Source organism: Haliaeetus leucocephalus, unplaced genomic scaffold (assembly GCF_000737465.1).
Source record: "Haliaeetus leucocephalus isolate CR32 unplaced genomic scaffold, Haliaeetus_leucocephalus-4.0 Scaffold199, whole genome shotgun sequence".
Taxonomy (NCBI): domain Eukaryota; kingdom Metazoa; phylum Chordata; class Aves; order Accipitriformes; family Accipitridae; genus Haliaeetus; species Haliaeetus leucocephalus.
Window position 1 is genome coordinate 157,638 of NW_010972635.1, and position 12,213 is coordinate 169,850.

General features: G+C 43.3%; 1 protein-coding gene across 6 annotated transcripts in view; it reads left to right on the top strand.

Moving 5' to 3' along the window:
• The window catches only part of UBE2D2 (ubiquitin-conjugating enzyme E2D 2), a 51,312-nt gene that overhangs the window by 1,866 nt on the left and 37,233 nt on the right, over window positions 1-12,213 (top strand). For 5 of the 6 annotated variants that reach the window (XR_774258.1, XM_010565966.1, XM_010565968.1 and 2 more), the window contains exon 2: window positions 10,025-10,088. Coding sequence is in view for 5 of the 6 variants with exons in the window: in XM_010565966.1 (XP_010564268.1) it covers window positions 10,025-10,088 (64 nt within the window). In the remaining variant the exon portion in view is untranslated. Of the gene's footprint in view, window positions 1-1,762; window positions 2,398-10,024; window positions 10,089-12,213 lie in introns of those variants that run through there. The other variant, XM_010565971.1, reaches the window with a different exon arrangement.

Genomic DNA, 12,213 nt, shown 5'->3' on the forward strand with positions numbered 1-12,213 from the left:
GGGCAGCAGCAGCCGCCGGCAGCTGTTGTAGTTTCGGGGGGCTGCTCTTCGCCCTCCGGAATCGCTCGGGGCGTGGGAGTGGACACGCGTGGGGTGGGGGCAGAGAGGAACCCCGCGCCGGAGCGGGGGCCGCCGCGCTTGGGAGAAGGCGCCCGGAGCAGCGAAACGCTGCCCGCCTGCCCGGCAAGTTTTGGCGTAGCTCCTTCGGGAGCTTCGAGGTGAAAGGCTCTTCTGCTTCCTCAAGGAGCGACGATCTCGGTGTTGGATGCTGAAGCTCTAAGCACAGTAAAGTTGTCACGTTCAGCTAGTCAGAATAGCCTGATTTATTGTTGTAATGGAGCCAGTGCTGTTCCACAACCTGAGTCATCTAGTAAAGGCATGCGAGGTGCCTTCTCTTCCTGGAGCAGGAGGTGCACCACACTTGGTGTCCTAGGCTTTTAGGAAAACACTGCTGCTCAATCCCCTGCAGTCTTAAAACCATACTTGGCTTGATCACCCTAGTATCCTTTACTAGGAAAAGGAAAAAAGAGGGCATTATTGAAGTATGCTTTTATTGCCTTGGTGAGTCAGGCAGGCAATTTATATCCTTTTCTCCACAAAATGTGTAGCTTCAGTTTGGAGTCTCCATGCAAGGTTCAGGTGTAGAAGCTAGTCCTCCCATAGGGTTTCTGGTCTCGAATACTATGTAAATATCAATTTTGTCTAGGACCAGATGTGAACCTGCTACCTAATAGTTAAGATCAGTTTGCTAGCTCTGTTTTGTTAAGTATGTAGCATCAGACTTGGCTTATGTGTTAACACCTTTGCTTTGATTGTAGGTTATCTTGGAAGTTTTTGTGAAGCTGCGTGTGTCATACTGGTCAAATTAAAGCTAAGGTGGAGAAGAAAATTGAAGAGAGCTTGAAGGCTTACATATGCTCATGGAATAGGTAGAGCTTGAAAGGGAAGGATTTTGAGTGTAACTTTATTGAAATTTCCAGATAAGTGTACGGTAGCGGGTTACATAAGGAAGTTGCGCTCCAGCTGAGTATCGCTTGTCTGCAACATTCTGTCACTTACTTTAGCGATACTCAATACTCCGTGAAGACTGTTCGACAGTGCGTTTGTGGGCTCGCAGGTGTTTTGAAAGAGCGCTTCCTCCTTGGGAGCGTGTTGTATGCCTGCTGCCAGAATAGATCTAGGAGACGTGGCAGCGAATGCTGAACAGGGTAAATGTGACTGCGGGGGGCACGCACAGGTAGTGCAGGGCTTTTGTGGGGAGGGTATATCTTCTATCAGGTGACTTGGGAAGCAGGGAAAGCTGCTTTATTGTAGTTTAGTGCGTGCTGAAGTTCAGGGTTCGACATTCTCTCAGCGTGTTTCTGTTTCTAGTCCATAGTTTTTAACAGGAGAGAGGCCAAACGCGTTGAGTCTTTGTTAACATTGGGTGCTTGTGGACTGATTCTTCGTGTTGCTTTTCAAAGATCAAGAATCCTGAGGGATAATGGGGACTGTGTAAGGTTAAGAGTCTTTAAAGCCTCGGGAAGTAGTGAGAGCATCACCAAACCACTGGTGTATATTGAGCTCTGTAAAGAACCAAGTGTTTCAGTGGAGTAAGTATGGTGGCTGTTGAGGAGAGGGAAGGTGATGGGGTTGTAGGCAACATTTCCAACAAACAAAGTACATGAAGGGAAATAAAACTGCTTGTTCTAGCAGTCCAGGTGCTTTAAAAGTTAGATGGGAGTTAAGGTACAGACTAGAAAGGAGCACTTCGCAAATTGAGTTAACCATGGTTGTCTTGCTTAACTAATTAAGTAATAATCACTGGTTGTTCACACACCAGCTATTTTAAACCCCGTGGAGAGTGTTCATATCATCATCTTGTTTTTGTTCTGGTCTCTGGGAAAAGTAGTGGTATCTTATGTGTAGTGACCGATCCTGTCAGGATAATGAGGGGAACAGGAAGTTTCTGACCTTTGCTGTTGCCCCTTGTGGCAATAAAACCTGCAGAATGTGGATCAAGTAGAAGTAATCCCAGCAGACTTGAGTACAAGGAAGTGATGGGAAGGAAAGCTGCTGCTTAGGGATTTTTAGAGGGTACTATCAGTCTCAATATATCAGTGTTCAGGTCTCAGTCTTGCCACAGGTTCTTTTGCTTGGCACTTGGGGTTTTACGCTCGACCACAGACAATGAGGTTTTCTCCAAAATTTTTGTGTCTTTGGATAATACAGGGATGGGAACTTGGAAACAAGCAGAAAACCTCAAGAGTAAACCTTTGATACAGTGTCAGCCATGTTACCTGAAATGGACTCTTGCATGTTGAACTCCTGGGCTGGAAGGGGCAGAACAAGAAGGTTTCTTGGAGCTGGATAAGTAGTGTTGTGGCTGGCGCAGGAGGTGGTGCAAGAACCTGCATGGTCCGTCCCAGTGTGTCTCTGGTGGCACGGTTGCTCTTGGGGTTGCCCAGGGACTCAAGCCCGGCTGGTGTGTCTGCACGAAGCAGCAGCTGTTCTTTAAGTAGATGCTCCGAAAGATCTCAGACTTGCGACCTGCTATCAGATTGCTGCTTGTGTTATTCACTGCAGTCTTTCAGGCAGTGGTGTGTTTAATTCTTGCTTAGGTGCTTACTGGCTTGCAGGTCTAAAACTTGGAACTCTTTTTTTTCTTGTGAGAAATGTTTGGGATGTAAGCAGCGATGCTAGCCAGAGTCCGCGTGAAGTGTGGTGATAACAAGTATAACAACTTCATCGTTCCTTTTATATATATAACGATGATCTATTTTATCGTGGGTATATTTTATAAGAAATGCAATGTGGAGATATCCAGGGGTAGGATGGGAGTGATACTGGAGGACCACAATGAATTGCTTCCATTTTAATGTTTAAGCCAACGCACTTGGGATTCAGCTGCATCCCTATCTGTGTTGCTTATCTTGAGGAAATGTGTTACCTCTAACTGAGTAACTAGGGCAGTGTTTGGAGCTCTTTGAAGGGGAGAGCAAGTAAAAGGTTAGTTCATTGTTTTTTACGGATTCCCCCATATGAACTGCTTGATGGACCCTACAGTGAGGGGAAGGGGGAAATCAGAAGCTGTGCTTCAGCCCTGCTGAAGTAAAACATTTTCTTACAGCACAGGAGTGGTGGGTTATTACTGCTTATAATGTAGAGGCCCCCAAAACAGGTAATGCTTTGCAGAACTAAACTGTATATTCCATAGTGATGTCCCTGTTCAGCTGCAGAAGACAATGGGCTTGCCTGCAGTCCAGAGCTGCTTGACCTCCCAAGATGTTTCAGTATCTCTTCTGCTGAAATGAACACTACCTGCAGATGGGGTGCGTTAGATTAATTGGCTAGTTGAACAATGTTACTGTTCACGGAGTTGTACCTGTGCTACCTGTGCTGAGCAAACTTTGTGTTATTTCTGTGCTACCAGTTCTGCTTTACAGCAGCCAGTGGGAACAACTTGTTTCTTCCATTAAGGCCTCTTGCTGCGTTCGTGGAGCTGCCAGCACAGCCCATCTGTGTTAAATATCTGGTGTGTTGCTAGTACAAAGAATACTGGTTAAGCTTCTGTTAGTTAACTAGGCATTCTACACCAGGAGGAAGTTATACATTGCTTTGGTTTTCTTGCTGTTCAGGCTTAAAAAAAAAAAAAAATTTAAAAAAATGAAGTGTGACAGTTACATTGGAGCTTGTTTATAACCTGTACCTTGGTTATTCCTGTATTTCATGCAGTTTGACTCTTCTCATGCTACTCACTTAACTGCTTGTCTTCTAACTTTGACTTCTTACAAGACTCTGCAAAAGTCAGTGGATCTGAGCCATTTCAAACATTGAAAAAGCAGATTCTGTCAAAGGGAAAGGATTAAAATCTTTCTGAAGATTAAAGTGCTTCTGTTAATAGGGGTAGTAGCCTTAGAATGGCAGATAGATACTCTGGAATCACAAAAGTCCTGGAGACCAGGAGAGCACCTATGGGTGCTGTAGGGAGTTGGTGATCTGGCCTTGGTGTGCGTGTGTGAGCACCACCTTGTACAGAGGGACTGCTTGGCAAGTAGAGAGCAGAGCTGAGTGAAATGCGTGGTGGATGTAGGCTCTTACACCTCACCCTACACAGTACCTCCAGCGACCAGTAAAGGTAGAACCTTCCTGGCGCAAGGAATGTGCAGCAGGTTCTTGCCCAAACTAACGTCTGCATCGGACCTCTGCAGGTAGCTGGCAGCTGCTTGTCTGCACTGTGGTCCTGCTACTGAGGTAAGGCAGAGTGCTGTCGAGTTGACTTGGGAGCCCTGATTCCATAGTGCTTGGTGGTGCTCTCTTGAAAGCTTCTAACAATTCATGGCTAAGTGGCTGAAAGTTCCTTTTTGGTTAGATGAATCACAATTTTGTAACATAGCCCTAGACTGCCTGTCACAGAAGGATGCAGGGGCTTCAGGCATACAAACTTGCTAAAGTTGGGTTAAAAGCTTGTTTCACAGCAGCAACCTGAAGCAAAAATCATGCTTATAATCAAGCTAATGATGTGGTCTCTGAGTAAATTACAGTTTGAAAACAGCTCAAACTGTAGTAGGAAGGAAAGACCATGGAGTCTAAGCTAAAAGGACTTTGGATAATCTTTGACTGTTTGGAGGCATACATCTAGTGTGTTGGAGTGTATTTGGGGAACCCTACTGTATACTAAGGTTTATTAAAATTGCTGGAATTGACTGCTAAAGGATGCTGGCTTTTTATTCGCTTAATTGGCAGCTTGATGTTGCTGGTTATGTTGGTTATTCTTACTAAAGTCTGTATTAGCATTAACTTAATCCTTAAAACTGATCTTCTGGCCAGGACAGTTTCTACCAGGAACATGTTAGGCTGTGGAGGGAATTATTGTCTAGAGGAATACATTTGAACTGCTCTTACAAAGGTCTTTGGAGTTTACAATTAAAACTAATTGTAACTTGAAATATGTGCAGGGTTAAACTTTAAGGTAAGACTTAAAGCACTTGTGTTTGATAGTGCTTTAAAAACTTATTGTGCAGTTCGTGAACTCCTTGATCAAGATGCACTTTAAGTGCAGTGTACTAGCTGCTGGGAGGTAGACTAACGGGAGGAGGGTAGCATGGGTCTGAGTGGGACTTGTGGCACTGGCTTTCCTGTGTGCCCTGAGGCCCCCCTGGCAGCTAATGCCTTTCATGACTTGGGCAGCGGAGCTAGGGGATCTGTGGCATCAGTGCACTCCATCTTCCTTAAAATGCTTTCCTGGAACTCCTGAGTAGGGAGGTGTTTGTTTTGTTGGGAACTTGGGAACACAATTAAATCTGCTTTTGGAGCCTAAATGTCAGTTTCTTGTGTGAGTTCTGTAGCTTTTAGGATATCTAGTTCATGGATGTAATGGTAGTAGTTTCATTCAACTTGGCCTTTGGGCAAGACACCTTGAACCTTGCTTTGCTTTGTGCCATGCTTCCACATCCTCATTTTTGCTGAGCAACTAATTAATACTTTTAACTGTAAGATGGGTCAAGTTAATGGTATGATCTGCAGCAGTTGGCCCAACCCCAGGGGTGTTTTGCTGTAGGGGAGATGGCAGAAAGTTCTGTAAGTGGGCTTTCCAGCTAGAAGGCAGTTCATGGTGAGGTAGCCTCCTGGGAGCTGAGTAACTACAATGGAAATTTCCTCTAAAGGCAGCTTGAGTTTTCACTTTTAAGTTCCTAAAGCAAAACCTTCTGCATGTGCTTAAGGATCGGAAACTGTCTCAAATGGATTACCAGCTACGGCTTTCTTCAGGTTTTGGTTTAAAATCAGCATTGTCAAGCTCAGACTTGATCATTGACCAGCAAGCCTTCCCAGATCACAGGGAAATACAGCAGGCCTTGCAGCTTAGGATCTGATATATGCAGTAGTGGCTGGTTTGTAGATGATACCAAACTGTAATTGAATCCTCCATGTATTATGAGTTCCAGTTTTATGTGAACTCCAGAGTCATTTGTTCTGAGTTACAAACCAGCTGGTTCTCAAGAGTCTCCCTCAGCAACATCTGGAAGCAAAGACCTTGCTAGGTTTGGTGTTGTGCTAGCAGTACCTTGGAAACAGCACAGGAGCCTTCAAAAGGCAAAGTAACCTCTCAGACAGATGCAAAAGCTTGGTACTGTGCTGCAGCAGTGGATGCTCCTCTCCATTTGTACCTGGATAAATGCAGCTGTATGTAGCTACCATTCCTGTTTTTAAACTTGGCCTTGCAGGTCTGACAAGTGAGTAGTGGGAGTCTTTCTAGCATGCTGGCAGCTTGAGGAGAATGATGTGTTAAAGCGATCATCTGTGCCCTGCTGGGAAATCCGGTAACGCGTTACCCTCTCTGGTGTGCAGAGGCGACTGGTAGTCTGCTGCAGCTAAGTGACTGTGCTCTAGAGGTGTCTTGTGGAGTTTCAACTTCTTCACTGTTATGCAAGCTGTTGTTCTACAAAAGGCGGGAGGTTTTGTATCTCAGGGTGTCCTGGTTTTGGCTGGGATAGAGTTAATTTTCTTCCTAGTAGCTGGTATAGTGCTGTGTTTCGGATTTAGGATGAGAAAAATGTGGGTAATACACTGATGTTTTAGTTGTTGCTGAGCAGTGCTTACACTAACTCAAGGACTTCTCAGCTTCCCGTGCTGTCCTGCCAGCGAGGAGGCTGGGTGTGCGTAAGAAGCTGGGGGGACAGCTGACCCCAACTGGCCGAGGGGATATTCCATACCATATGATGTCATGCTGACCAATAAAAAAACCTGGGGGGAGTTAGCTGGGGGATGGCAGCCCACTGCTTGGGGACTGGCTGGGCATTGGTCAGTGGGTGGTGAGCAATCACATTGTGTGGCACTTGTTTCGTATATTCTAGTATTATTATTATTTTCCCTTCCTTTTCTGTCCTTTTAAACTGTCTTTATCTCAACCTGCAAGTTTTACCTTTTTTCTGATTCTTTCCCCCACCCACTGTGGGGGAGTGAGCTAATGTTTGTATGGTGTTTAGCTGTCTGCCGGGTTAAGCCACAACACTGGGGCTTGAATTGAGAGTTGTTGCTAAACTTTTCCAAGCACAAGGAGCTTATGCATTGCTTTTTACATGGGCGTTTTAATCTGTGATGTTTCAATCTGAATTTATAGAGTAGAACCTGAAATGCTGCCCTAGGTGAGAGCTGCATCACTGAGACAAGTGTTATGAGTGTTGTAAGTCAGCTCTTTCCAGTGAGATACTGTATATGGCTTCAGAAAACCAAAGTATTCCTGCTAGGTGGAACTGAAGATTGAAGAGAAAGGAATAGTATTTTGATGAGAAACAGGGCTGCTACTAACTGAACTTCATTGTTACCTCTGCATCTGTTGTGAGACTTACCTCATGGTATCACTGAAGGTGTGTTGTTCCACAGAGTTTGAAGCGGCACTTTTGAGCAGCGGGATGTAGGGTGAATGTTGGGGCAGCTTTGGAGCTGTGTATTCTACTAGGTGGTAGAATATGTTGTCAAGCTGCAGCCTGTGTTTGTAACTCTTTCCACTTTATAGTAGGGAAGGTGCATGCTGGGTTCTTAAATATAATCCATAGTAGGTTGTGATATTACATGGAGAACATGGATTCTTACAATTCTACTCCTTCTGAGTCTAGTGTTGTTGCATCGTATTTATGCATAAAACAGGAGTGAAGGGGATGAGAAAGTGGTAAGGAAGAGAGGTTTAGATGTGGGGGTTTTTTTGGTAATAGATGTGTTTGGGGTTTTGAGTACTGTAGCATTAAATTGTCTTTTTCAGAAGATTAGGGTCCAATAGTATTTGGAAGTGGACTGTACTCTATCCACCTTTAGAAAGAGTAGTGTATTCCTAAGTTTTCATGCCTGTACTTCTGAATTTGTGCACGTGAAGACTTACTTCATTCTTTGTAGCTGTGACTAAACTGACCACGAAGAAGGTGTGTGGTCCTTCAGGTGCTGGTGAAGTTGTGTGTAAGTGGCTGCATGTTCCTTTGCACTGATTGCACAAGGTGTTTCTTGGCTTACTGATTTTAAAGCAGAGCACAGTGCAGTCTGCTACTCTATTTTTCAGACTGTTACTAACTGAAAACTTTTATAGTACATGCACTTCTCTATGGTGGAGCAGTATTCTTTTGTTGCTTGGGATGATACTCAACATATTTAATGTTCTGAAAGCAGAGAGGTGTACAGCAGGTGGTGTGAAGTGTGTTGGTGGGGAGGGAGAATGCATTACTGATCTTTATTCTAACTGATACTTGCGACCAGGAGGTAAGGAGGGAGTCCTCAGTTGGGTGAAGTTAGCTACTCCGAACTGACATGCATAACTGACAAAACTGAAGGGCTTTCCTCCTTCAGAGGATATCTGGAGATGCTCCCCACCTTCAGGAGGGAGTAGGCTCTTCAGCAGGTGCTGTATGCTTAATATCTACGCCTGTCCAAGTCCGTGCTGAACCATGAAGTGTGGGGGCAAGGTCTGTATGGGTCAGCACTCTTAAGAAGTTCAGTAGGAGGACTAGAAAAGCTTCAGTAGTCTGGTGTCAAGTCAGGAGCTTTCAGCTGGGCTCTTAAGAAGTTGGGAGCTGCTGAGAGCAAAACCAAACTTGTGTGTGCAAAAAAGTAGTCAGGGTATGTGAAGCTTTGTATCTCCACTGCAAGACTTCTGGGGGACTGCATGCTGAGGGGAAAATCCTGAGATTAACCTGTTTGGTGTAAGGCAGCGTTCTTGTGTTGCAACAGAAGAGAAGAGGGTTTGGTTAGTGGTGGCCTCCCAGTTCATGGGAAGTAGAAGCTGGAAAATCCCAGAGATCATCTATTCAAGAGCTTAAATACTGCCTGTAAATAACAAAAGGCCATTAAGTGGCAAGCTTTTTCCATTCCTGCAATCAGCTTGTCTTGATCATTGTCCTTAAATGTTTTGTCTATCAAAAGCTTCAGATAAGTCTGGTATCTGAGATTCCTGTTGCTGGTAACCCTTGCAGGCTGTGAGGTGAAAAGCTGAATGCACAATGGGCCAATGGCAGCATTGGAGTGTTTCCTGAATGCTGGATTTAGTTGTCCTCATAATGGTTGTCTGGTGTTTACGTTTAGCTTTCTAGACTGAGCTAGCACAGAAAAAAGTTAATATGTTTGGGCCCATCATGCAAAGCAGGTCAGTGGCTGAGCCAGAAATAGAGCAGGCAAAGTTTGACTTTGAAGTTTTACTCTATTTGCACTTCCCGCTAAATGTCCACTTCCTGAGCAAATTGGTAATTCTGGTGACAATGTGTGGACTATCTTTCTGATCTGGGCTGAAACTTTGCTTCGAATGGAAACTTGGTATAGTCAGAAGTGTTCTGAATTACTCAACCTGTTCAGCCAGAGCAATTGAGACTCATAATAGGATTTCTTCAGAGGAAAATTTGACTGACACAGCTACTTGAAAAGTGAGGATTTCCATTCATAGGCTAGCAGTTCTATAGGTACAGAAGGCCTTGCATTTTATTCCATTTAACCACCTATATTCACTGATGCATACATTTGGAGACAAAACAACCATAGGTTATTGAAGTCTTGTATACTGCAAAAAGGATACTGCAGGCTTGAGATTATAAACTAGATTACTATAGCTGGAGCAGCCTGTGAGCTGTTGCAATACAGGGGATAAAATAAGACTGATACTGAGAGTCATTGGATTGAGGCCATCTTGTCTCTCTGTGACCTGGAGATAGTGGAATATGTAATACCTTGGTACTGCTTGGGATCTCTTTAAGTTCTATTATCAGTGAAGGTGAAGTTGGTAGACCCTATGACTTGATGAGTATTGCTGTGACTTAATACAGTGTAGAAACCTAGAGCGGTGACTGATACATATGCCAAATGTGTTACCTGGATTTAAGATGCAACTTTGCTTTCTGGGGTCCTGAGTATTAGTTTTGTGGTGTTGCCATTCTTGTGGTTTCAGGAAACTCACTAGTGTGAGCATTATGTTCGTGAGCAAGAATGGTAGCCAGAGTGCCCCTAACAGCTTTTTAAGCAATAACATGATTAGTTTTGAAATTAAATGAAATAAACTGTTCCTGTTTTTTAGGAGTTGAATGATCTGGCACGTGATCCTCCAGCACAGTGTTCAGCAGGGCCTGTTGGTGATGACAGTAAGTATGATACTATTGGCAAACACCTGCAGTCTCTAACTTTTTTCCTTTTTCTTCTGAAGTGAAACGTCCAGCTCCTTAGCAAGGAGAACCCTTCTGTTTCTTTTGATTAGAGTACTAGATACTACTTCATGTACTAATCTTAAATTTGTTGCTCTTCTGTATCTCCTAATACCTTCCTTGTATATCATGGGAGACCTGTGTTACTCCCATTTTATTGATAGGGCAACTCTGTACACTGAGGACATCTTGAGTTACATCTTTGAATTAACTGTTCTGGCATTCTCATAGGGCATGAAGTTCGTAAACTTGAGTAGCTCTGTGGCCAAATCAGCAAGCAGTTTTCTGAACTTCTTTGACATATAAACTGTATGTGGTGTAGTCACATGGTCCTGTAGAAGTAAAACAATCTACTCCAAATACTAGGTGCTAGTACAGCAAGGTCAAGGTTAACTATATTTTACACAGGAGTTAGTTAACAGTAACATTTTTTTTTTAAAGAGAGTTACATGTAGTCCTTGGGGCTAAGAGGTTAAAATGTGAACAGAAGGAAAACGAGTTGGTAAATTAAAGCTTGAATAATGAAGTAATGTTAGATTTTTTTAAAAAGTTTAATAGTGTGGTCAAATGAATTACAGGAACACTGGAAACATTGCTTGTTCTTTAATCTGGTTTGTGCTAGTGTATTACAGAGCACACCAGAGTATAAGAACTGACAAACAAGTTTGGCTCTTAATCTTTAGGTAGGATTTCACTCAGTTTGGAATACTACTTGTGGCTTTCTCAATAAGCAAAATCAGAATGTCTAAATCCTGCTGTTGTGACTAACTTGTCACTTGATATGGACATAGCTGCTTAGTATGAGACAAGAAGTGCAGGTGGAGCATCTTTAAATCACACAGTACTGTTATTTTTGAAAACTGTACTCAAATGAGTTGGCCCTGCCAGGTTCCATATAAGGGATAGCCTAGGACAGTCTTTTTGACCTACACATCAGCTGGTCGTCTTTCCTGTGCAAGGTTGTTCACCGGGTGTGTCATTTGGAGTTGTTACTGTGTCCTCCTGAAGCTCCATGCGCTGTGTTGAAGCAGACAAAAAGCAGTCTTTAAAGTCCTACCCTGAATTTTTTTGTCTAGTATCATTTTATGGTAAGATCTACTGTCACCTTGTATGTGTATTTTTGCTTAGGGAGGAGGGCAAGATACATTGTGTGACTTGACTTAATGGTGTTTATATGGATGCTTCTTTATCTAAGTTGGAGGTAGTGTTCCCCAGTCTGCTTTGATTAGCTGTGAATAAGGCAACTTAATTGTTGCCCTGTACTTTGTGGTGGTTTTCTGAGAGGCCTTTAAACTGCAGTGGTTTTACAAGCTGTACAGTCTTCTCCATATTAACTAGGATCTTGCACTTTCTGGTGAACTACTTTTTTTTTCTTATAGCAGCATTAAACTCTTGGTTATAGCTTAGGTGAGCAAGAGCAGTAGGATGTTTGCAATGAGACAAGAACACTTGCAAATTCACCTTTTGCTTTATAACTTTACCATGGGCCTTGATGTAAATTCAGGTACTTGCATTATGCATTAAATGCCTTGGCATTTAATGCATAAAATGCCTGAGATGAGGCAATGTGTTTATACTCTTTCTTGTAGCAGCTCTGTAGAAAAGGCTGCATGAGAACATGTGGAAGCTTTGACTGGGATGCCTGTTAAACAGCATGCATTGAACTTGCTGTGCAACCTGGTCTCTCTGACAAGTGTGCTGTTCAGCGAAGCATCCAAGCTCATGAGAGTAGGGGATATTTACGTAGGGAAACCCTCCATCTATGTGCCAAGAGCTCTAAGCTTAGGTATCCTTTCTAAAAGGAAAAAATTAGCTGCCAGGATCTTTCTGAATCATTTCTGACCTGTTCAGAAGTGCTGAAGTGTATAGAAACTTACACATTCCTACAGAAATCTAGGACTAGACTAAAAAAAGCACTTGAAATCTGAGAATGAAAATACTGAAATTAGTGGACATGTTACTGTTCAGCAATGCTTTCAAACAAGTGAAAGCTGTGTTTGGTTTTGAGGGTTTTTAGCAGTAGTGTCAAGCTTCTAGTTATTCACACCTTATTTCTGCTTTCAAA